Source organism: Octopus bimaculoides, chromosome 15 (assembly GCF_046866305.1).
Source record: "Octopus bimaculoides isolate indiv1 chromosome 15, ASM4686630v1, whole genome shotgun sequence".
Taxonomy (NCBI): domain Eukaryota; kingdom Metazoa; phylum Mollusca; class Cephalopoda; order Octopoda; family Octopodidae; genus Octopus; species Octopus bimaculoides.
In genome coordinates, this window is record NC_142942.1 from 33482738 (window position 1) to 33510561 (window position 27824).

The window sequence follows — 27824 nt, forward strand, 5'->3', positions numbered from 1 at the left end:
CTGTTTTCATATATCCAAGACTGTCCAAATGGATCTTTTTTTAATTTTTTTTAAGAGATGGGAGATATGTCTTATCCTTCAGGTATATAGTGATTCCCTCAATTTATGATCTAAAGATGTTTGTGGAGAGAGGCAATAAGGTTGCTGGTGAGATCAGATTTTTCAATATACTTACATCATTTGTTCCACCAAATTAATGTCTGGATTGAATGTTGATCAGCATTACCTACAATTTGTCCTAGATGTGGGTCACGTATTGTATATTTAACACTTTTATCTTGTCTGAAGAAGAAAAATGAAATATTGATATTACAGGATGTTTAAATAAGCAGAACCCATAGATATTCGTTATATAACATACAGGGGCAGGGGTGCTGAAAAGTTCCTGGCTTTGGGTAAAAGCGGATCGGTTATGATTTTATTCAACATATTCCCATCTCAGATTCATATACTTATTGCAGTTTTTCTAAGCTCTGTAAAAGAACTCAGAAAGTTGGGCCACCAACCAAGCCTCCTGTAATACCCTTAAAGCCAGGAACTTTTCAGCACCCCTTCATAAACGCTTCCAAGGTGTATGTGTCCATTTAGTATATTGTTAATTAGTCAGTGAATGTTCTAATTGCAACCAGTATCATGAGATTTAGGTACTGAAGCCTGTAATCTGTATTGTGAAGACTAGCAGGCATTTGGTAAGTGGAGCAAGACTTTTGGACCCATGATTGCATAGTTTTGGGCTCGATTCCTAGCATAGGTAGTACGTTGTGTTCTTCAGCAAGGTATTTCATTTAATATTGCTCCAGTTCACTCAACTGAAAATGTGTTGCTTCCTGTAGAATGGCCAAAAATTTTAGTATTGCAACATGTCAACAACATCCAAGACGATAGATGTATCATCTTAAGACAAAACAAAAAACATGCCTCATAGTAAAGAGACTTGCTGGTAGAGAAAGCCAAAGCAGTGTATGTACATTGGATTCTTGGGTACAACCCACTGCACCAACATACTAGATATGCTGTGTCAGATGATATGTGCATGGAATTTGGTCTGAAAGCCTGTTGTGTGTGTATAAATATATAGGCACAGGCATGGCTGTGTGATAAGATTGCTTTCCACTATAGCCTTGGGCTGACCAAAGCCTTGTTAGTGCATTTGGTAGATGGAAACTAAAAGAAGCCCATCGTATATATATATGTGTGTGTGTGTGTTTGTATCTCTGTAACTTAGTGGTTTGGCAAAAAAGACTGATAGAATAAGTACTAGGCTTTAAAAAATGTCCTGGGGTCGATTTGTTCGACTAAAACTCAAGGCAGTGCTCCAGCATGGCCGCAGTCAAATGACAAACAAGTAAAAGTGTATATATATATATATATATATCATCATCGTCATTTAACGTCCGTTTTCCATGCTAGCATGGGTTGGACGATTTGACTGAGGACTGGTGAAACCGGATGGCAACACCAGGCTCCAATTTGATTTGGCAGAGTTTCTACAGCTGGATGCCCATCCTAAGGCAAACCACTCAGAGAGTGTAGTGGGTGCTTTTACGTGTCACCCGCACGAAGGCCAGTCAGGCGGTACTGGCAACGGCCACGCTCAAGATGGTGTATTTTATGTGCCACCTGCACAGGAGCACTGGCAACGATCTCACTCAAAAATCTTACGAAGGCCAGTCAGGCGGTACTGGCAACGGCCACGCTCAAAATGGTGTGTTTTATGTGCCACCCACACAAGAGCCAGTCCAGGGGCACTGGCAACGATGTCACTCGAAAATCCTACGAAGGCCAGTCAGGTGGTACTGGCAACGGCCACGCTCGAAAATCCTACGAAGGCCAGTCAGGCGGTACTGGCAACGGCCACGCTCAAAATGGTGTGTTTTATGTGCCACCCACACAAGAGCCAGTCCAGGGGCACTGGCAACGATCTCGCTCAAAAATCCTACAAAGGCCAGTCAGGCAATACTGGCAACGGCCACGCTCAAAATGGTGTATTTTATGTGCCACCCGCACAAGAGCCAGTCCAAGGGCACTGGCAACGATCTCGCTCGAAAGTCCTTAGACATGCCGCGGGCATGTCACTTAGCTTTGGGCTAAGGCATGCAGCTGTGATCATCCTATCTGTCTTTCCATTTTTAAGATTTGAGGGAAATTTGGCTATTTCTATCAAGTAATTTCGTAGAGTCTCTCAATGGTTGATGTTATGCATAGCTTCTCAAGCAATAAACACAACTCATCTTGTCTTTGTGGTGTTGCACTGTTCATGGGCAACATACTTAATCTGAAACTTGTGTCATATTGTTGTTGTTGGCACTCCGTCGCTTACGACGGAACAGCCTGCTCGTGAAATTAACGTGCAAGTGGCTGAGCACTCCACAGACACGTGTACTCTTAAAGTAGTTCTCGGGGATATTCAGCATGACACAGTGTGACAAGGCTGACCCTTTGAATTACAGGCACAACAGAAACAGGAAGAAAGAGTGAGAGAAAGTTGTGGTGAAAGAGTACAGCAGGGTTCACCACCATCCCCTGCCGGAGCCTCGTAGAGCTTTAGGTGTTTTCGCTCAATAAGCACTCACAACACCCGGTCTGGGAATCGAAACCACGATCCTATGACCGCGAGTCCGCTGCTCTAACCACTGGGCCATTGTGCCTCCACGCTTGTGTCATAGTAAAGCAGTTATTAAGCAAGATATTAGGATAATAATTAGCATAATCAGTATGAAGTAGCTGAGGTAGATATTCATCTCTAGCTGATGCAGGAACTGGGCTTATTCCTTTGTTCATTTAAATCTTTTGACACCAATCCACACAAGACCACCTCTGCTTCTATAATATAAACTTTCCATATAAAGTGATCTAAATTGAAATTTCCCATTTAAATTCTGTTAATTTGTGTTCCAATTAGCAGCTTAGTAATGACCAAGATATTTTACCAAATTCTTTATTATTTGCAAAATTAATTGAAAGAAATGCAACGTAGTCCAACAGAAATATGGTAACAAAAGAGTTAATATCCATTTTTTTTTTCAAGTTAGCATAGGATGGGCAATGAGTAACTTGAGACAGGGTTTTACAATTGGATGTTGTCAACCCTTACTGTTTTTCAAATAAGGAATATTTTATTCAAAAAGTGTTTAAAAGTAAAGTGACCAGTCAATATCAACATCAATACCATTTTGTTCATGCAGTAACAAGCATGGAACAACATTAAAAAAAAAAACCCAACACTCTGTTAGTTATGATGATGAGGGCTCCAAGTGATCCAATCAACAGAACAGCCTACTCATGAAATTAACATGCAAGTGGCTGAGTACTCCACAGACATGCATACCCTTAATGTAGTTCTTGGGGAAATTTAGCATGACACAGAATGTGGCAAGGCTGGCCATTTGAAACACAGGTACTACTCATTTTTGCCAGCTGAGTGGACTGGAGCAACGTGAAATAAGGTGTCTTGTTCAAGGACACAACATGCCACCAAGCCACACACCCTCACTAAATATCAATTTTTATGTCCAACAATGGGTTTCTTGCAGTTTCTTCCTCTCAAATCCACCTACGAAGCATTTGTTGGTCAGGAGCTATATAGTAGAAGACACCTAAAGTCTCTATGTATTAACCCTTTTGTTAGTGTATTCATTTTGAGATGCTCTGTGTTTCTTTCAATTACTTTAAATATAACAAAGAAGTTAGTAAGATAACTTAGTTATCATTCAGCTAGTGTTAGGAACATAAATTGTGACTAAGGTTTGGTGGAAGATTTTGAAAACAAGACATTTGTACTCAGAGCTAGTTTCAGCTGGGTTGGTAATGAAAGGGTTAAGTATTATTTATTGAAGAAATGGTTTGTGTATGTGCTTGTCAAAAAGGTATTAGTAAATTAATAATAATAAAGAAATAAAAGTAAATCTTAGAATTACCGATTGACAATGACAACAACTGTAGCTTTGTCGGGACGGAGAAAACCAACTACATCTAAAGATTTTGGTATGTTTGTGATTTCAATTCTTACAGAGTCAGGTAAGATATATTTACTGTTTTAAAGAAAAAAACAAAAGATGAATTAAAAAAAAAAAAATTAAGTTCAAATCAATAGCAAATTTTAAGTTTGAGTCAAAAGCAAAATTGTGTAACACAATTTTTGTCCTTAGGTAGCAACTGTTATTTCCTATTTGCCTACCCCTAGAAAGTATGAAAAATAGTTAATATTTCCTTCAAACTTTGCTTTTGTTACATTTATACCAAACCCCAAAGAATCCCTCTCAACACATGGCTATGATGCTCCCTCACTACTGCTCATCATAAGAGATGCACATAATGTCAACCATTAAGGGACATGCTCAAGTGGTCAAGGTCAATAAACTGACAAGCAAATCTATGGTATTGAGCAGAATATTTGCTATAATGATATTTCTGCTTCAGCAACTCAGTGCTGAATCTGTCTGAAATGTAATGGAAAATAGGGCAGTTTCAAAACATTGATGTCCAGCTCACAAAAGCAAAATTTGAAAGGAATAGTAGGTAATCATTTCTAGATAGAAGCAAATAGGAAATAATACTTACTGACCAATGGAAAAAAACAATAAAAATTTTGTTACACAGTGTAATTGCTAGTAACAAGTTTAAGGAAAAGGTTGGTCTGACCCAATACTGGGGTGGTACTTTATTTTATTAACCCCTAAAAGATATTAGAGAATAGGACAAAGACTGCCAATCCACTAATCTAATAAGTAACATTACTAATAAAGGAGAAAATATCATTATCACACTCTATTACTTTACTTCTAAGCTGAATATTTGCACCAAGAAAAAAAATGGTACTTATATTTATCCACCCTAAAATTTTAATGAAAGGTTAAAAAAGCAGAAAAATGTATAAAGTTGAAGAGAACAATTTTTGGATTCAGATTCCTTACAACCCCAAATGGATGAAAGACAAAGTTGATATTAGTGGAAGTTCAAATAAGAATGTAAAGGTATTTGATTAAATACAACAAGGCATTTTTCTAGTCACTCCATCAATCCGAACATCACGAATAATAAATGTATTTTCAGTTCACTTAGGTATCAGGCTGAGTAAAAAGTAAGCAACGTTTTGAAATATGAAATTCATTACAATATATTTCAACAATGCAGAAATTTTATTCATCAAAGTATAATCAACACATTTTTGCCAACGAATTACAAGTTTGTTTATTCCGGTAACATCAAAATTTGGAGTTCTGGAGTTGATGAACTCTTTCAACACACTTTCAGCATTGGTTTGATTTTTGTACTCCTCCTCTTGCAGGAAACCATCAACGTGCTTGAAAAAGTGGTAGTCAGTAAGAGAAAGGTCTAAGGAATAAGCTGGGGGGGGGGGGGGGAAGAACTTCATAGCCAAAATCCCTCAACTTGTAGGGCATCATTAGTGAAACGTGTGGTCGAGCATTGTCATGAAGAATGACTGGCCCTCTTCTTTTACCAGTCTGGGATGGAGGAGTAGCAGTTTTTCGTTCATTTTGGCAATTTCATGGCAATATGTTTCTGCAGTAATGGTTTTTCCAGGTTTTAAGAAGTTATAGTGGATGAGTCCAGCAGTACACCACCAAATAGTCACCATAACCTTTTTGAAGAGCTCAGGTTTAGGGAAGGTGTCCGGTGCTTCGTTTTGGGCCAACTACTGCGAAGAACGTTTTTATTATTACACAGAATCCACTTTTCATCACAAGTTACAATATGGTCAAGAAATGGGTCGCTCTGGTTATAGAGAAGCAACAAGCAAATTTCATATCTGCGCATTTTCTGATTTTCATTCAAATCATGTGGTACCCATTTGTCGAGCTTTTTTGATTTTCCAATTGCATGCAAATGGTTGCAGGCAGTTTTCTGGCTAACTTGAAGTTGTTTTGCCAGTTTACAAGTGGTTTAATGTGGATCTTTAATTGACTGTCATTGATGACAGATGAGTGTCCACTACGCTCACAATCTTCAAGGCTAAGGTCTCCACTGCAAAATTGTTTAAACCATTTTCGAGCTGACCACTCACTGGTCATTTCTTCACCAAACATTTTGTTGATATTGCAAGCAGTTTCAGCTGCTTTACATCCTTTTTTGAAGTTGAATAGCAAAATTGCTAGAATACCGCGCTTTGACAGTTCCATTTCAGATGACTGTAACAACGGTGAAAAAAATATCAATGTTAATTTATTGATGCATTTCGGCAAGTTTATGTCTGTTTTATCAGACAATTCAAAAGTAAAATGTTTTTAAAAAATTCAAGACGCTGCAAAAATCTGGTACAAATTCTTCATGGTTCAAAACGTTGCTTACTTTTCACTCAACCTAATACAATATCTTGGGAGAAGTTACAATTACAGGTACTTCTTTACTGACTTCAGAGCAATGAAAGTCAATCTTATAGAGTTTGAGCTGACAAATGAAGAGACTAAACTAGGTAAACATAAAACAATAGTGATCATCATAATCAAAAACTACAACAGCTTTAACCCTTTAGTAATCAGATTACTCTGTCAAATGTAATACTTATTTATCTTCGTTGTTTTGAATTACTCATGATGATCTTGTAGCTTCAAGATTTCAAATGATGTCATTGTTTACTTTTAGAATAACACTCTAGGGTAAGTGTGAGAGGCCAAATCTAGATGGTTTGAACTTATAACAAGGTAGAATATTTGTGCCAGATATGGCCAGTTTAAATACTAAAGGGTTAACAAGACTACATGAACACAAAGTCATCAGAAAAAAACCTGTAGTAGTTTACAGGGTATTCTCATTTTTTTTTTTGTTTTGTTTTTGTATTTAAAATATATGAATATCAAAACTATTGTATTTCAAAGTTTACCTGAAATGTGCCATTATATAGTACATGGGCTGTTTGTAGAATTCCCCAGCTGTTTTATTAACAATAATAGCACTGTCAACAAAATTCTTGGCCCAATTTGGACCACCTTCAAGATCAAGAGCCATATTCCAGTCTGTCCAACCCGTAACCCAGTGATTCAAATCCTGTTGTTAAAAAAAATGAAATGGTTAAACATCATACATCATATTACTTAATGTGAGTATATGCAATATTTACTACTGAAAAAAAAATAGTTCAACTCCAGATAGTTCAACCTTTAATATAAAAGACTGAGACTTCTGGTGGCTTTCTGTGCTTGAGAAGACATACCAATCTAAGTAAAATAATGGCTGCCCATGCATACAAACATGTCCTCTCCATCCCTCTCTCAGCCAAGAGATCCTAAACTTGCGGGCTCATGGGTGCTGGTGCCATGTAAAAGTGCCCATGCCAGTGTCACACAACAGTGCCCATGCCTATGCTATGTAAAAGCACTTGTGCCCATGCTGGTGTTACATAAAAGTACCTGGGCCCATGCCATGTAAAAGCACCCATGCCAGTTCCACATAACCACTTCCCATACCGGTTCCAAGTACATAACTGCTTCCCATATTGCATTCAGGCACATCACAGTGCCCATGCCTATGCTATGTAAAAGCACTTGTGCCCATGCTGGTGTTACATAAAAGTACCTGGGCCCATGCCATGTAAAAGCACCCATGCCAGTTCCACATAACCACTTCCCATACCGGTTCCAAGTACATAACTGCTTCCCATACTGCATTCAGGCACATCACAGTGCCCATGCCTGTGCTATGTAAAAGCACTTGTGCCCATTCTGGTGCCACATAAAAGCACCTGGACCTGTGCCATGTAAAAGCACCCATACCACTTCCAAGTAAAAGCATGCCAGTGCCACATAAAAGTGCTCATGCTGGTGCCACATGAAAATGTCCAAGCCAATGCAATATAAAAGTGCCCAGTACACACCATAAAGAGGTTGGCATTAGGAAGGGCATCCATCCATAGAAACCACGACAAATGGAACTCAGGTAGCCCTTCAGTTGGCCAACTCCTTTCAAACTGTCCAACCCATGCCAGCATGAAGAACGAACACTAAAAGATAATGATGACTTCTTACACCCCTCACATAAGGCCTTATAATTTTAGAGAAAGGGGTCATGTGTATGACCTTTCTAAGGGTCTTAGCAGTGTAAGGTGAAGTGAAATTGCTTTGTCTAAATATTGGAAACTACATCTTTATCCCAGCTTGCCTGGACTTGCCTCTTGCTCTTCAACATTCATACTTTTCACTCACTGGTGATAGTATGTACTCAAACTTAGTATAAACTAAAGATGACAACAATATAGATGTAACTGCTCTGGCAATGGCTTCTGGGAAACACAACGTGAGAAACACCTGTCACTTCTAACTTAAGAATTCTGCTAACAGATGGTGCAGTATAATTTTCATATGAATTTCAAAAGCAAAGTCAAGATTCTTATGAACTGAATACAATATGAAAGAAAGAGAAAAGCTTAAGTTAAGTGTTGCTGGTTATGTTTAGGGATTTTCATAAACTTGTTCTCTATTAAAGATTATATTGATCTTTATCTTTGGCACAGGTGTGTGTGTGTGTTCATGAAAGTTTTTGTAGAAGGAAAATAAAACTATTCAACTTTGGTATATAATTCATTGATTTAATTGATGTCACAATTTGTGCTAACAATAACTTCTTTTATAGAATACATTCATCTATGAAAGAAAGGAAAAAACAAAGACATATGTATTTTTGCTTTGTTCATTTTTCCATGTTTTTCCATGCTAATATGAGTTAGACAAATATATCATTGAAGCATTGTTTTACAGCTGGATGCCCTTTCTGTCACTAACCCATACCTGTTTGTCAAGTAAGGGATTTCTAACTTCACATATTTTTGAAAATGTAAATCCAAAAGATGAATTTTTTTGAGAAGATAAATAACAACATCTTATAGCTCTGCAATTTTCAGCAAAACAAAAATGTAAACACATACACAGACACACACACATACATGCATGCACATACATACACATACATGTATGTATGTGTGTATGTGTGTGTATATAACTGACACTCTCAGTTACAACAATGAGGCTTCCAACTGATTTGATCAACAGAACAACCTGCTTCTGAAATTAACATGCAAGTGGCTGAGCACTCCACAGACACACATACCCTTAATGTTCTTCTCAGGAAAATTCAGTGTGACATAAAATGTGACAAGGCTGGCCCTCTAAAATACAGGTGCTACTCATTTTTGCCAGTTGAATGAACTGGAACAATGTGAAATAAAGTGTGTTGCTGAATGACACAATGTGCTGCCAGAAATTGAACTCACAACCTTACGACTGTGAGCCAAATACTCCTAACCACTAAGTCATGTGACTTCACTGAATATATATATATATATCGAAAATTAGGGAATGGAGTAGGTAAAATCCAGGCTACATTGGTTTCATAGCTCACAGAACCTCAGAAGTAGTAAATTATTCAAACAAGAGGTGTGTGTATATATATATATATATATATATATATATATATATATTATTTACATTATTTATATTATATATAATATTTATATATTATTTTCATATATGTACATATATATATATATATATATTATTTACATTATTTATATTATATATAGTATTTATATATTATTTTCATATATGTACATATATATATATATATATACTAATGGTATTTATATATACCCCATTATTAGACTATTTTTCTTAGTCATTGCACGGTGATTGCTATAAGCTTTAGGCTTATATAAATACCATTATTGTTATTTACAGGATTGTAAAACCCAGCGCTGTATAACAAGACCATTCACACCGAAAGCATATATATATACATCTACACATACAATGGTCTTCTTACACTTTCCATCTACCAAATTACTGACAAAGCTTTCACTAGCCCAGAGCTACAGGAAGACACTTGCCTAAGGTGTTATGCAGTAGGAAGCAAACATCTTAACCACACAACTATGCTTACCAGGATACATATTCCTGATTTAAAATTTTATGAGAAACGAACCCTAAAAGTTAAGAGAATTTATTATACTTCAATTTTCACTTTAATCTGACTCAAACTCAGAATTCCAAGTTTGTCCCATTTCTCTTGCTCCCATTTCTAGTTTTCTGCATCACCTGACTTTTCCGCTGATATAGACACAGCTGCTATATGTATATTAACCCCTTGTCTCCCAAAACTCATCCTGTCAGTATAAACAAGTAGCTATCATGATACCCACTTCATAGGTGTCTAAATGTCTGTTCCTTTAACTTTCAAGCTATGACTCGAAGGCCTCTCCTTCCCATATATAAGACAATATTACACAAACCAAAACAGGGACTATATAAAGTTAAAGAGACTTAGTCTTGTGAAAGACATGTCTCTAGTGCAGCCGGTACAATAAATGCACCCTAAATACATACTGTAAAGTGGTTGGTGATATAAAGGGCATCCAGTTATAAAACCATCTCAAAAATAATCACATAAACAGCAACAACAGAATCAGTTAGTTCTTGTGTGTACCAAATTAAGAAAGATCACATTAAATTGTGAAACGGAAGAGAGAAACAGGTAGTAAAAAGACTGCAGCAGGTTGCAAGTAAGTTGTTCTCCTTCTAATAATTCATAAAATAACAGCTGACATCTAGAGAAGAAAAATCAATATTAGACCTTTACAACTCTGACAGTAAATAAAAGAAAAGAAAATAACCTGGATGATGTCTTTGCTATAACTTTCAGCTCGATTCCAACTTCCAAGAGCCACTTTGGGCTGAACCCATGGATAAGATGCAGCACAAGCTTCAGTTCCCAAGATGAAATGATTAGGAAACATTTCGTGTGTCTTGTCTAGAAATGACAGTGTCAAGTCAATATCTTCATACCAATGTACTGCAATGCCAGACACAAATGTTTTGGCTAAGGAGCTATTTAAAACCTTGAAGAAAAGAATACAAAAGACATTAATTTTTTTACTGAAGCCATTTGCCATAGATTTAGAAGAGAGGTAAAATGAGCTGACATTCATAACATTTCTCATTGCAAGAAATATAAAAATCCTTTTTTTTTTTTTTTTACTTGTTTGAGTCATTTGACTGCGGCCATGCTGGAGCACTGCCTTTAGTAGAGCAAATCGACCCCAGGACATATTCTTTGTAAGCCCAGTACTTATTCTATCAGTCTCTTTTTGCTGAACCGCTAAGTTACGGGGACGTAAACACACCAGCATCGGTTTTCAAGCGATGGTGGGGGGGGGGGGCCAAACACAGACACATAAATATATACATATATATATACGACGGGCTTCTTCCAGTTTCCGTCTACCAAATCCAATCACAACACTGTGGTCGGCCAGAGGCTGTATTAGAAGACACTTGCCCAAGGTGCCACGCAGTGGGACTGAACCCGGAACCATGTGGTTGGTAAGCAAGCTACTTACCACACAGCCACTCCTATGCCTATGTCAACTGTTTACATTATTATCAAGGGTTTTAGTTCATCAAATGAACCCCAGTATTTATTTCAGTTTAATTAATCACTATTTGTCAGATCACAAAATTACTGGACATAAACATTCACAACATAAACAACATCGCCATTTTGTAGACTGCCGTAAATATTAAAATATATACACACTCTGGTGTAAACATAAACACATACAAACACTGACATAAACATAAACATACACATACACACACTCTGATGTAAACATAAACAGAAGTTTTCAGACTTTTTCAGTTCAGGAGAGACATTTATTAATTTCAAAGAATTACAAAACTCTAATCTCCTTCAAAGTAGGGGTCCTTTGGCTTCAATGCACCTGTTGTAGCACTCCAGTCATTTCGTGAAATCCCCATAGAAGTCCTTCAAAGTGAAAGTGTCCAGGATCCTCATCACAATTTCCTCCACCTTCAAAACAACTGCCCTGAGGTTCTCCTTCTGCTTGGGAAACAACCAAAAGCTACAGGAAGCAAGGTCTGGATTGTAGCGAGGGTGAGGGACAATTTTGATGCCCATCTCTGTCAAGTAGTTGGTTACCATGAGGCTCATCACTGAGCACCCTGAGAACAAACTTTGCACATGTTCAGATTTTCATGAATAATTCTGTGTGCAGTTGCCACACCAACTCCAAACTGTATGCTTACTGCCTTTATAGATACACGATGGTCTTCATCCAGAAAATTGAGAATTTTCTCAGCCAGCTCTGATGTTCTGATGCCTCTCTCCCTCCCACACATCTCATTATCACTCTCTCCCTCTCTATCAGCCTTGTGCTAGGGAAAAAGTTAATCCATTAGCAGTCTGGAGCATCTCTTATGTTCTATAGCATTTTTGCTCAGTTTAACACAAAGTTTTATTGCATAGCAAGCTTCCAAACATCCTGACTGCATTCAACAAATTAGTCAGCTGTGACAGTGTTTAGTTGGGTGTATTCAAACAGCTGTCTCCTTCATTCTGGAATAACAAAAGTCGGCAGGTCAGCTTATTAGATATATATACTGAAGATACACTAAAATTACAACAATCTAATACAGTTATAACTGTCTCTCCTAAAAAAGTCTCAAAACTTCTTGAATACACCTCAAACTTTGTAGTAAACATAATCTCACACACTCACACAAACTGGTGTAAACATAAACATATACACATCAGAATTCAGTACCATTTCCGTCTACTAAATTCTACTTGCAAATCATCCTAGTGCTACAGAAGATAATTGCACAAGATGCTGTGGAGTGGGATTGAACCCAAGACCATGTTGCAATGAAGTGAAGCTTTTAATTACATAGCCTTGCACCTGACAAGTTGATCATATGTCTTCCCAGATATATTTGTCACTTATATGAGATCCCCAATTGTTGTAAATGTCACATAGCTGACATATAACTGAAGAAAACTAGTAACTAACTTGTCCAAACATGAGAAACATAAGAAAAACATATATAAAAAAATACAGCAAGGAAATAAAATAACTCAAGAAGACTTTATCATAATGGTTTCAAATTTTGGCACAAGGTCAGCAAGTTCTGGGGGTGAGAGTAAGTAGATTACATTGATCCCAAAATGTTGAAAGTTGACTTTGGCAGAATTTCAGCTCAGAATGTAAAGACGGATCAAATATTACTAAGCATTTTGCTTGGTGTGCTAACAACTCTGCTAGTTTCCTGCCCAACAAGACAAGACTTTATCATATTATCATTACTAACACATCTCAAAAAGTATGTATACAATAGTTTTGCTATTGATTTGATCTTGTTAGCAAGTCATCATCAACTTCGATGTTAATTCAATATAACAAAGTATTTATAGTTTTTTGTTGAACTTTACTATGTGGTTCTTCAAGGTGGTTTTTATACTGGCCCCTATTGCGTGAGCAATCATTTCCTTCACCTGGCATTTTAAAGTACACACATACACAGTCTTGTAGACTGAATTTTGAGTATGTCCTCCAAGTTCTCAGTTACACTTTTTCAAATGTCATTGCTTATCTGTTTCTGTTTAACTTTACCAACTGAATCATTTTAAGCTTCAAGAAGATAAGAGATATGATTACTTGTTGTTGTGGTTGTTGAACCTTGTTCAAACAGACCTTTTAAGATCAAAGGCATTACAGCCATGACCAACTTGTCATTTGTTATATTTGGCAAGCCAAGTAAGATCGTTGCCAGTGCCCCTGGACTGGTTCTTGTGCGGGTGGCACATGAGATGCACCATTTTGAGCGTGGCCGTTGCCAGTACTGCCTGACTGGCTCCCGTAGGATTTTCGAGCGAGATCGTTGCCAGTGCCCCCGGACTGGCTTGTGCGGGTGGCACATAAAAGACACCATTTCGAGCGTGGCCGTTTTCGTGCGGGTGACACGTAAAAGCACCCACTACACTCTCTGAGTGGTTGGCATTAGGAAGGGCATCCAGCTGTAGAAACTCTGCCAAATTAGACTGGAGCCAGTCCTCAGTCAAATCGTCCAACCCATGCTAGCATGGAAAGTGGATGTTAAACGATGATGATGATGATGATGATTGTCAAAGGTGCACTTCTTTACTGAAGACAATAGGATATGATTTGAGGAAGATTTAGCTACTATTTCTACAGTCTCCTTCATTGGTTTGTACTCCACTGAAGATGTTCAAGTTGTGTGGCCTTACCTAACAACATCAATGCTATAAGAAGTCATTTAATTAACTACTTACTGTTTTGACCCAATTAACCATAAATGTTCGTTGATCATCAAATATCATTAGCTTCAAATTACCATAACCATAACTATGGAGGAGTGGTCCTAAATCTTTGATGATGAAATCTCGTTGCATCTGAGGTGTCCAGCCCATAGCTTGAAATGGGAATCTGTAAATCAAGCCATCTATAGGTTCGTTCTGGGCTGTTAAACCCCAGAATGTGATGTTGAAATGTTTATACTCTTCAAGGAACCTAAGTAAAAAGACAAATGAACATTTTGATAAAAAATACCAAATTTAAGGATCAAGTTACAAAATGAGACACAACTAACTTAAACTACAGGTTTTTAAGTAATGAATCACGAAATAGTTCCGATTATAGGATTGCTTGTAACATCATACAAATTACTAGAGGAATTATTTTACTGCCAGATACACTTTTCTGTCTCCTTTTTATTTGCCAGTCTACTTTTCAGTAAAAAGTTTTCAGATAGGTAGGCTGAGCAAAATAGATTAATGTATTTTGTCTACAGACACACACAACACAAATAATAAGGTTTGAAGATATATTCAAAATAGAAAAAACAATTCCCATCTTGTGTGAATTGTTTGCTATCACCTCAGAACTATCAACAAATTCTTTGTTAAGGATACAAGCATGGATTTGTGATTAAGAAGTTTGCTTTGCTACCATGTGAATGAAACTTGATAGATAGAAACTGAGTGAGAGTTTGTCATAAGCAAGCATGTATGTACATTGTACAAATGAAGTCACTTGTGATATTTGTTCTGCATTACGAAATACACACTCCTTAGTCATTGTTGCCCTCAGAAGTATGGAGAACCAGTGATTGGTCCGTTGAGAACCTGTAACTAACGATGTTACAATTTCACAAATTCTGTTAGGAAATAAATAAATAAATAAGTAGAGAATTATTTTTATATAAAGATGGGGTACAAGGTGAAATATCCCAACTGGAGTATATTTATTGTTAATTCTTTGAATAATTTCACAAGTATGAGTAATTGAAGGGAGCTTTATGCAGTCAGTTGACCTGACGGAAATAGCAACTAAATCTCCCTCAAATTACACCTACCATCCATAAAAACGGGGAAAATACAATAATCTAATTTGTAAAGTATTGGCAAATAGGGGCAAATATCCTGGGAGTACTTGCCAGAAGAGGGCATCTGGTTCTTTTGCCAAAGAGAGACCCTAGTATCTCAAATAATTTACTTTTATTCTTTTACTCTTTTACATGTTTCAGTCACTAGACTGCGACCATGCTGAAGCACCACCTTGAGGGATTTTAGTTGAACTAATTGACCCCAGTACTTATTTTCTTTTAAGTCTGGTACTTATTCTATCTGTCTCTTTTGCCAAACCACTAAGTTATGGAGATCATAAATACACCAACATCAGTTGTCACACACACACACACACACACACACACACACACACACGACAGGCTTCTTTCAGTTTTCATCTACCAAATCCATCACACGGTTTTGGTCAGCCCAAGGCTATAGTAGAAGACACTTGCCCAAGGCTTCACACAGTGGGAGTGAACCCAAAACCATGTGGTTGGAAAGCAAACTTCTTACCACATAACCATGCTTGCGACTATGGGATGTCAGAGGAAACAATCTAAGACATGTTTTAACAATTTATTTGACGTTACTTTTGATGGTGCCTAATTTATGAGAGAAGTTATTCAGGAAGCTGACACAACTGCTAATGAATTATCTGATAACCCCAATAGCCCTTGAAATACTAAATTTTCTGTGCCTAATGAATGCAGAACAGTGATAAAGTAATAATGGGACAGAAATCTCTGTTACCTTCAACTAATTAATTTAATTATTTATTTACTTTCATTAACTCATTCTTCTGCTGTTGAAGGAAATATATTTTCTGCTCTGAAATATTGATTTCAAATTTTGGCACAAGACCAGCAATTTTGGGGAAAGAGGGTAAGTTGATTACATCAATACCAGTATTCAACTGGTACTTATTTTATCAACCCTGAAAGCATGAAAGGCAAAGTCAGCCTCAGCAGAATTTGAACCCAGAATGTGAAGACAGACAAAATGCTGCTAAGCATTTCACTCTGTATGCTAAAGATTCTGCCAGCCTGCTGTCTTGAGAAAAAAGCCAACTGCCTGTGAGAGTGGAACCCAGATCTCCAGTGCACATGACAGATGTTCTACCATTGTACCAAAGTAATCCTTCACTGCTCTGCTCTAAATGATATCAAAGTAAAAACAAAAAACTGCTATTCACTGAAAACCTCAACTATTAGCACACTTCCATATACAAAAGACAAGAGTCAAACAGCTAATGTGCAGCCCATTTGAAAACCTGCCAAACATGATAAAAGCAAAAAACATCAGTCGAATGAAAATAAAGCAATTGTTTAGAATTAGAGGCAAGTTTGATGTATTTGTTAGTATAAGACAAGGCTTTCTTGATTTGGTTACATGTTGACCAAAGCTTTTAGTATATTTGTTAAAAACTCTGTTGTGGCCCTGCTATGAACTTGTCAGTTTTTGCATTTAACTTACATTTATAACGTTTAGCATTCATGTATTTATATTTCCATGTAACATTTATAGGGCAAGGTAGACATGTGACTGAAGGCTGACCTGAAGAGGATGCATCTTATAGAAAAGATGACAAAGGACTGTACAGACTAGCAATATTGCAGTGCTACACAAGACCCATCTATCTATGGAAAAAGACAACCTAACCATAAGAGTAGAGATTAAGGAGCTATAACACATGTGTGTGCGTGTGTGTATGTGTGTGTATCATTATCATCATTATTTAGCATTCATCTTCCTTGTTGGCATGGGGTGGATGGTTTGACAGGAGCTGGCAAGCCAGAGGACTGCACTACTGTTTGTTTTAGCATGGTTTTTACAACTGGATGCCCTTCCAAACATCAACCACTTTACAGAGTGGATTGGATGCTTTTTTATCTGGCACCAGCACCAGCAAGGTCAGTGTTATGATGTTCTGATGATCTGATTAGTTAGCTTTCTGCATTCACATTAATTTGCAAATATACACTTGTAATGTGTAATGCTGAGCATACATATTGATACAAACAACATGCATGTGTAATTTTGCATACTGAAATAAATAAAACAACATGAAGAAATTGTGAAATGGATGTAATCATATGGAAGTCATTTGAAAAAATAAATCTATCATCAATTCTTAAACTTCCAGACTTTATGCTTTATTTACTTCTCATAGAAAATTTTTTTGTTCAGATTCCCTGGATTTTCAGTTACATAAACATATTACATTACATTATATGGTAATTAATTAATATGTAAACAGATAGCAAAGTTTGAATACAGAGCATATTGTGAAAACTGTATGATTCTCTAAACCCATATTTTATAATGCCCACCTTATTGCTCATCACCTCTTTATCACTCAGAGCACACTCTCTCCTGGGTTAACCTATATTGCCACCCAACACCTCCTCTTACCTTTATTTCACTACCTGCCCTTATACCTCCAGGATGCCCTCCAGCCATTCTTTTTCTTCATCCTACTTCTATACATATGCTTCTCTCTCTGTCTCCTTTTCTCTCATTGTCCCTTCTTCAGTGTCCCTTTTCATCTTTACCCCTCTAACTTACCCACATGACTCCCCACACCTCTTTTAATAATTCTCTCAGGATTCCTCTCCAACATAGTCTGTTACTCCCTTCTGGTCCCCTTTCCCCTCACACGTTCTGCCCATACTGACCCCTTATAATGTTGGATAGCCCAAAACCCTACCCGCCTACCCTTACACAATCCCTTATCCCTTTTTCAACTCTATCTCTTCCTTTTTCTCAACCCCTTCCCTCTCTCCTGTTCCTTGCCATATTCTCCCATTCTTTCCTCTTACCATCTCACTCTTTACGAACACTGCTAGAGTGAGTGAGTATCATTAGATGAATAAAGGATACAAAGAAAAATTAATTAAATGAAACATACTAGAAAAATTACACAAATTGGAAATCGAATGTGTAAATACCACACAATGATGAGCAGAAAACCATCCAGAGAGTGGTCTTTCTGCTCGTAGAAGATAATAATCCACCAATATGTCCTTATGTGAAGGTACATAGCTTAAGGGGTATTCAGCTCACCCGGTGGTTTATTGTGTCCTTGAGCAAGACACTTTATTTCACATTGCTCCAGTCCACTCAGCTGGCAAAACTGAAGAGTACCTATATTTATTTTGTAGGTAAGTGTCTTCTACTATACCCGCTGACCAGCAAATGCTTTGTAGGTGAATTTGAGAGGAAGAAATCGCAAGAAATCCATTGTATATATATACATATATAAGTGTGTGGACATGGAAATTAATATTTGGTGAAGGTATATGCCTTAGTGGTTTAATCGTGTTATGAGTTCGATTCCTGGTGACATGCTGTGTCCTGCAGCAAGACACTTTATTTCACGTTGCTCCAGTTTCACTCAGCTGGCAAAAATGAATAGTACCTGTATTTCAAAGGGCCAGCCTTGTCACACTCTGTGTCATGCTGAATCTCCCTGAGAACTACATTCAGGCTACATGTCTGTGGAGTGCTCAGCCACTTGCATGTTAATTTCATGAGCAGGCTGTTCTAGTAGATTGGATCAACTGGAACCCCTGTTGTTGTAGCCAACAGAGTGCCAGTTAAATGTCACTTTCAATCAAATTGTCTAAGATAAATAAAAACTGTATTTAAATGGAATGCTATAAACCAGAACTGTTTTAAGATATCTGACAATAAATGACACTTGAAACATAAACTCGTTTTGATTTTTTTTTTTTTAATTCTAACATTTAATTCTGAAAACAATTATTAGCAGAATACTAATGTACAAATTGGTTGATATACTTAAGCTACAGGAACTAGCTGAGTGTCTAAACAATTTTACAGTTTATAAGTATCTCATGTTGCACCACCAATGCTATTCCTTGTAAGGAATAATGAGCAAGACGTCTTACTTGCTTCAGCCAAACTAACTAAAAGTATGTTATGATTGAGTCGCTGACTTTTAAGCAAAGGCATTTAAATTGTTTGCTCTTACACTTCATACAATACGTCTGCACTTATAAAACTTTCAATCAGGTTTTATCAGTTTATAATCACTACCAAGGCCATGTTAGCATTAAAAAATGTACATGCACTTCTGATGTCTAGACCATGTAATTAGATTAATTACATGAGTGATTAGATGAATGGATTAATTCATTCAGTATTTAAAAAGCAAATATATATATTGTTTGCTTCCTAACCACATGGTTCTGGGTTCAGTCCCACTACATGACACCTTGGGCAAGCATCTTCTACTATAGCCTTGGGTTGACCAAAGCCTTGTGAGTGGATTTGGTAGACAGAAACTGAAAGAAGCCTGGTGTATAAAAAAATGTGTGTGTGTGTCCTCCCCAGTGCTTGACAACTGGTGTTGGTGTGTTTACATCCCTGTAACTTAGTGGGTCAGCAAAAGACATTGACAGAATAAATACCAGGGGTCAATTCATTCTACTAGAACTTCTTCAAGGCAGTGCTCCATTATGGCTACAGTCTAATGTCTGAAATAAGTAAAAGAGTAAAAGATATATATATATATATATATATATATATATATATATATATATATATATATATAAAGATGAAATGAATAGCAAAAGGAATTTTCCAGGTAAACCTACTTGACGAAATAGAGTGCCCAAGCATTATAATAGACTCCACCAGCTTTCCCTTTGAGCATTCCCATGCCTGTCATATTATTATTTGTCTTCATCCAGGCTGGAGCACTCCATGGACTCCCAAACAAGAGCACTTTTCTATGACTCATTTTCTGAGCCTTTTTTATTAATGGAATCTAAATAAAAAGAATAAAAAGAATAAAAAGTTCAAATTTCAGATGAGATTACATTCAAAGGTAGATTATTAGTTATTGTTTCAAATGAAGACATTCATTCACAATTATATTGCTTGCATAATAACAGACATCTATTTTCAACTCATTAAAAGTTGGGAATAACAAATGAATTTAAATGAAGACTCATCCTTAGAGTATATTCAGTCTTAAACATTTTGTTTTTGTTCACTCAACATAATAGCTTCATAGTTCACTGATTGCATTTGTGACCATCAATCTTTAACATACTCAGTACTGTAAGACATACAAATGTATGAATTTACAAACCCATTCAATCTTGACAAAAAAGTGTGAGAGGTGGGAAGGAAAGGATAAAGAAAGGATATATAAGACAGTGAGTGAAGAAATAAGAGGCAAGAAATTATCAAGAACAGAGACATGTATGTGTTTATAAAGTGTGTGTGTGTGTGTGTGTGTGTGTGTGTGTGTGTGTGTGTGTATGTATGTATGTATGCATGCATGTATGCATGTATGTATGCATATATGCATGCATGCATGCATGTATGTATGTGTATTTGTATATATATACATGCGTGTGTATGTATTTGTATACACACACACACACATACACATATATATATGGCATTAGTTTGTGACTATCTGTATACTTAAGTAAGCTAAAAAGGTCATATGTCTAGTATTTTATTTCTAGTCTCTAACATTAAATGAGAGACAAAGAGACATCTTATACTCCTGGATGAGACACTAGTGCATTGTAAACATTGCAAATTAATTTCACAAACAAACTGATGCTTATTTTTTTCTTCTTGCTTTTATGATGTAATCTAAAAGGATTAGGGACAGATTGCTAAAGTTGACACATTTCATATTTAACATATCTTCTCCAATTTGGTAAAATGTTAACAAGGAGGGCAATAGTTCCAAACAGCTAAAGCTGTGAGAAAAGAAGGAATCAGGCAAAGTGTTTAGTCAAAGAAGTCGGGGGTGGGGATGTATAAGGGACAGTTGAGAATAAGTGTGCTTTAGTGAATCTAGTACAGAGTTGGTAATTCAGAAGAACAAAGGTCATTGTAATAATGATAGAACAAACATATGAGGTGCACATCACATTCATGAACCACTCGTTATAATAGTGTTTGAAAGTTAGAGTCAAGTGTATTGCTGGAGGACACAGCATTCACTGAGGTGAGATGAAAATTCACAAGTCCATGTGTCTAATATAACTGATCTCAATTCACACACAAACAACTCAACTTCTTAATGAAAAGAAGAAGGAGGCACAAATAATAGTTGTTTGACAGATTTGCTTGTCAGTTGTTTGATTGTTATAAAAGATGGGTTACAGCAAATATTCTGCTCAATACCAGTTTTGCTTGTCAGTTGTTTGACCTTAACCAGTTGAGCATGTCCCTTAGTGGCTGACAATACGTGCATCTCTGATCACGAGCAGAAGTAGTGGGGGAGCATCATAGCCATGTGTTGAGAGGAATTCTTTGGGGTTTAAATAATTCACCTCTGGAAACATAGGTGTTTCATTCATCATCCTCAAACAACCCTCATTCAGGGACTCAACTCTAAGAAAATTCTAATTGGGCTCCACCTGAAAGGTCATGCACTGTTTATCTTCATGTAAGATCACCATGTTGCACACATATGGTTGTGATGCATGTACCTGATGTACCCTTATCAGACGGGTAGACATGATGGGTATATTGGGCTTCGTATATTTGTACCCCAGTGTCACTTTGATGGCATGCATTGCTCTCTCACGCAGCAGCAGCAACAACAACAACAAAAATAATAATGATGATGATGATGATGATGACGACACAACAACAACAACAACATCATAATAATAATAATAATAATAATAATAATAATAATAATAATAATAATAACAATAATAATAATAATAATAATAATAATAATCTTCTTATCACACAGGAATGCCTACTGCTGATCTCTTTACCATCTACCAAATCTATAGAATTTGGTCTATTCACCAAGCTGCTTCTCTTTCTCCTACTCTCAAGATGGTTACAAAATCAGTGATTGTGGGAGCACTTGAAATGACCAGTAAAGGAATTGAAAATTAGTTGAGAATGATCCCTGGATTACCATTCATGCAAGGAGCATAAAAGATAGTATTAAACGTAAACAGACTGTATATGAAAAGGAAGAATGGTGGTAGAGGACTGATTAGTATAGACCATTGTATAAGGAATGGAAGGAGAACGCTTGCCAAGTATTTGATAAATAGTGAGGAAGATCTGCTGCAATATACCGGGGCCCATATTATTATTGATAATTTTAAATGCTATAGGTAGAATGATGGTGGTAATGATAATCGTTGTGGTTATGGAGGTGACACAATACATGCATGCTATTTATATATATATGTGTATGTATATATATGTGCATGTGTATATACATATAAAGAGAGGAAGAGAGAGATGGGATCTCAATAACAACTCTCGTGGGAACCCCATGAATGACTTAGGAAAGCATGATGCAACACAACAAGGAAAGAATTAATGGCAAGAACGAAGCTGTAGCCGATCATAGTGAAGGTTTCTCGCCTGGCATGTCCAAAACCACCCGCATCAGGGGCAGTGATCTGGCCTCGGACAGTTGTTATGTCACAACAGATCACATACATGGTGTGGGCAAAAACAGACATAAGTGGACAACGGAAGAATACAATACACTTATTGAATGTCATGAAAGAGAAAAGCTGGAAAGAAGTTGCAGAGTAGGCCGACATACCTTGAAATTTTGGATGGAAAGGGACATGTGTCAAATATCAGAAAATAAACTAATGAACCAAGTGAGAGTAATTAGGAGAAAGGGTTACTTAACTGGAGTAGAAATATCTCGGACTAGTGAGAGTTTGAAAGACCCTGCGGATGAACTACAAAGGATGATCGGAGTTGAAAACAGAGAGGTAGGGGTTGAAAGCAGGGAGAAGAGTAGACAGGAGGAGGAGGGGAATGGTGATGGGGCTGTTAAAGATGAAGAACAGGAACGTTATACAGTGAACCCTGATACTGTGGGGTGGTGGACATGCAGGGGAAATGAACCAACTAGATAAGGAATTGCTTGAAATTCAAAGACGACTCACTGAGTTGATGAATGCTCCAGAAGAAAAATCCCTATGAATATGAGAAGGGTGGATAGGAGTATGATAAATAAAGTAACACAAAAGATAAATACTGTCATACCATACATCCAGACGGAGGACATAACACAAACAAGAAATCTTCTCCGAGCTACTGCACGACTTGTTGAGGAGAAATTTCAACTTAAGAAACCAAAAAAATGGTGGAGCAAAAGAACTATGGTGGAAACGACGCATTGAAAGGAACATAATGTGGGCAAGGCAAGATTTAGGAAAAGTTGAGCAATGGTTAAGAGGAAACTGGAAAAAAGGGGAAAAGACTGACTGAGAAAAATTAGAGAAGAAATATAAAATATGGAAGAACAGGTACAGTCCCTGCGTGGATAGTGGCTGGGAGGACAACACTTGTAATGAAAGATAGAAGAAAGGGGAATATTGTGGGAAACTACTGTCCCATAGCATGCCTAAACATAATCTGGAAGATACTCACTGAAATATGTGTGCCAAAGACATACACTTTCCTGGCACAGGAAGAAATACTACCAAGGGAACATAAAGGGTGTAGGAAGAGTTCTCAGGGTATCAAGGACCACCTGGTCATCGATAAAACAGTTTTGAGGCATTGTAAAAAGCATCATACAAACATGTCTATGGCTTGGATTGACTTTAAGAAGGCTTATGATATGATGCCTCATTCTTGAATCGTTGAATACCTGCAGATGTTTGGTGTTGCTGACAACATCATAAATTTTCTGATGCACAGCATGAAAGAGTGGAGAACCAAATTGTACTCAAGGAATGTATTCCTTGGAGAAGTTAATATTAAAAGGGGAATCTTCCAAGGTGACTCGTTTTCTCTGTTACTTTTTGTAATTGCACTAATACCCATAACAATGAAACTTAGGCAAGTTAAGATGGGTTACTGATGTGGGAAGAAAGGCTCATCATTGAACCATCTTCTATTTATGGATGACCTGAAATTGTTTGGGAAATCTGAAAAACAGATAGATTCCTTAACCAAAACAGTCCAGAGTGTTGTAGGGACATCGGTATGGAATTTGGGATTACCAAATGCTCAGTACTTGAAAAGAGGGAAGAAAGTAGCCTGCAGAGGATTGCAGTTACCATCAGAAGAGACCATGGGTGATGCCGACGGTAATGGGTATAGATATTTAGGGATTTCGGAGTTAGATGACATTCTACACAGAGAAATGAAAGTCAAGGTCAGTGAGGCATATAAAAAAAGGGTGAAGATGGTGGTGAAATATAACCTGAATGCCAAAAATTTGATTACTGCAATGAATACCTGGGCAGTTGTTGTGGTCAGATATAGTACATCCATCCTCAAATGGACTAAGGAGGAAATATCAACACTGGATAGAAGGACAAGAAAGTTGGTGACACTGCATGGGGCACTACACTCTAAAGCAAATGTAAACAGACTGTAAATGAAAAGAAAGAATGGTGGCAGAGGACTAATTAGTATAGACCATTGTATAAGGAGTGAAAGGAGAACACTTACCAAGTATTTGATAAATAGTGATGAAGACTTGCTGCAATATGCCGTGAAAGATATGGGTGTAAATGCAGATGAAAAGATGGGCAAGGAAGAGTTTTAGCAAAAAGCTGAGGAGAAGAGAAAAGAAGACCTTCTTGAAATAGGAATGCATAGACAGTCTGAAAGGAATACACAAGACATTAAGGATAATACAGCATCGTGGGCATGGCTTGAGCGAGGTGATTTGAAGCATACCACCAAAAACCTGATCATTGCTGCACAAGACCAGGCTCTTGCTACCAATTCAGTGAAGTATAACGTCTATAAAACTTCTGACCCCCAGAAATGCAGACTCTGTGGAGTGTGGAAAATGTGACCCATTTCGTAAGTGGATGTGAGAGCCTTGCACAAAAAGAATACAAGCACCGCTACGATAATGTGTGTGTGTGTCTTCATTGACTCTGGTGCCGTAAATACCAATATGAAGTAACAGAGAACTGGTGTGAACATGTACCAAGTAAAGTTATGCAGGAGGATGGAAAAGTAACGATACCCTGGGACTATGATTTTCAGACGGATCGTGTAATTAAACACCATCGGCTGGATATTGTCATATTGAATAAGAGAGATAAATACTGTCAGATCATTGATGCAGCCATACCAAATGACATGAATGTTGTGAGGAAAGAGGTTGAAAAAAATCACCAAGTACTCCGAATTGAAAGTGGAAATGGCAAGACTGTATGGAATGCGAGAGGGTAATGTAAAAGTGATACCAGTGGTGATTGGAACGTTGGGCTCAATCCCATTGAAACTTCAAAACTTCTTAAGGCAATTGGAAATCCCATGCAAGACTGATGTCTTGCAAAAAGCAGCCTTATTGGGCACAGCGCACATCTTAAGGAAAATATTATCTGTCTCAGGTCTTTGTTGTGACTTGACAGATGACTAAAGACTCTGGTGTATTTTTACCTACACTGTGTAACAACAACAACAGCAACAACAACAGCAGCAGCAGCAACAACAACAACAACCACAGCAACAGCAGCAACAACAACAACAAATGCCTTTGATGCAGAACCAGACAGTGGCTCTCATGGCTTCTAACCTTAACTAATTGAAAGTGTTAACATTAAGGGAATCAGCATAAAAGATGGGGTATAGTAAAATATTCTGCTCAATAGCACAGATTTGCTTGTCAAAAGTGATAAATGGAATAAATTTAGCAAAAGATTTAGATATCAGTCAATGAAATAAAATACTTGATGATTATAACAAAGTATAATTATCTGATTGATTGGCTGTCCAAGATGTTCAAAGGTATTTCAAGCATCTCCTATTTACCTTATAATTAAGATCTTCCTCAGCTAAATCAAACTGCATTAATTTGGTGTCATTTACAGTGTCATCATAAGAGTAGATACGAGTGGAAAAGTCACAGCTACCAATTGGAACTCGACCAATGTTGTATTCAATTCCTGGAATAGGAAAATGGTAAATTATGACAGAGTACAAAACATATTGGAATAGAACTGTGAAACACAGAGGAATTATCAAGCATTCTAAAATCAGGTTACATTGCAACAGAATAAAGAACTATTCATACGGAACTAAATAACAAATAAAGGACTAAAGTACATTTAGGGATACACTGAAATATAATTGTAGTACATCACGGGGTACACTACAGGGTGTTTGGGCTAAATTTTACAATTTTTTACATCTCTTTTTTTGCAGAAACAGCTTAATGTATTGGTGAAAAGTCAACAGTGTTGGAAAGCATACAGATTAAAGTTGTAGTTGAGGAAAAGTTAGCTTACACGGAGGACTGGAAGTTAGCTGAATGTTAGAAAAGAGTTACCTGTATCATGATGACACAGGTATCAAAAATGCCAACACCATGACTGCTGCTCACTGCTTAGCAAACACTGTAATGGTTGTAAGACATAACGACATGAACATCTGCAATGGAGACAACAAAGCTGTGGCCAACAGAAAGAGACACAGCAGGCATTCTGATTGCATCTACACACCAGAATTCATCCAACCCTTGATGAACAGTGCCTTTGACTCAATTCAAACAGCTATGTGAAGCTGGAGACTATGGTCAAATGCTGGCTAGAGAGGGTTGCTACTGGAAGGCCATATATGTGGCAGTAGGATTTAGCTTCTTGGCATTTCTTCAGAAAGAGTCAGAATTGTTGTCAGAGAATTTCTATGACTTTACCAGCCTCATTTTCTGGCCTCCTAATTCCCCCAGTTGTAATCCCATGTGTTATTATATATAGGGCACAGTTGAGAAAGACACCAACTCTGCTTGGCCTTAGTGTTGCAGTTCAGCATGCAGCACCAAGGCCAGGCTGGTGAACAAGATCAAGGTGTTTGCAGATATTTCCAAGGTCACAGTGAAGAATGCATGAACTAGTTTCCAGAGTCATCTTGAGGTCATATTGGAAGCTGAGGGAAGCTATTTTGAGTAAACTGTTATCTCCTAGTCATCATCATCATCATCATTTAACGTCCACTTTCCATGCTGACATGGGTTGGACAATTTGACTGAAAACTGGTGAGCTGGGGAGCTACACTAGGTTCCAATCTGGTGTGACATGGTTTCTACAGCTAGATGCCCTTCCTAATGCTAAGCACTCCAAGAACGTAGCGGGTGCTTTTTACATGCCACCAGCACAGGTGCCATTGACCTGACACTGCTATTGGCCACACGCTCAAATGGTGCTTTTTACGTACCATCAGCATGGGTACCAGTCAACTGGCACTGGCATCAGCCACAGCTGCAATTTTACTTGGCTTGACAGGTCTTCTTAGGCACAGCATATCACCCAACATTTGATGAGTGATTTTTACGTGCCAGTTACACAACACTGGCATCAGCCACAGTTACAATCTTACTTGGCTTGATGGGTTGATAGTTTTCGATTTTTTAAAAATACTTTAACTTTTGGATTGTATATTGCTTTCCTTTCCTTTTATGTAAACTGTCAAATTTAGCTGAACATCCTGTATTTGACATGTTGGAAATATAACTGTCATAAAGACACTTTATGACACATTGAGATATAAATAGAGTATGTCAGTAGATATGGTACATCATACTTTGAAATATCATCATCATCATCATCATCATCATCGTTTAACGTCCGCTTTCCATGCTAGCATGGGTTGGACGATTTGACTGAGGACTGGTGAAACCGGATGGCAACACCAGG

The 27824-nt window shown here is 37.3% G+C and overlaps 1 protein-coding gene across 5 annotated transcripts in view; it reads right to left on the bottom strand.

The window, feature by feature from the left end:
• Nucleotides 1-27824, bottom strand: part of LOC106878218 (lysosomal acid glucosylceramidase) — a 73847-nt gene that overhangs the window by 1181 nt on the left and 44842 nt on the right. For all 5 annotated transcript variants that reach the window (XR_016244449.1, XR_016244450.1, XM_089363671.1 and 2 more), the window contains 7 exons: nucleotides 25945-26078; nucleotides 19791-19963; nucleotides 14095-14332; nucleotides 10619-10843; nucleotides 6842-7005; nucleotides 3918-4031; nucleotides 176-282 (listed from right to left, as the gene is read on the bottom strand). Coding sequence is in view for 3 of the 5 variants with exons in the window: in XM_089363671.1 (XP_089219797.1) it covers nucleotides 177-282; nucleotides 3918-4031; nucleotides 6842-7005; nucleotides 10619-10843; nucleotides 14095-14332; nucleotides 19791-19963; nucleotides 25945-26078 (1154 nt within the window). In the remaining 2 variants the exon portion in view is untranslated. The remainder of the gene's footprint in view (nucleotides 1-175; nucleotides 283-3917; nucleotides 4032-6841; nucleotides 7006-10618; nucleotides 10844-14094; nucleotides 14333-19790; nucleotides 19964-25944; nucleotides 26079-27824) is intronic.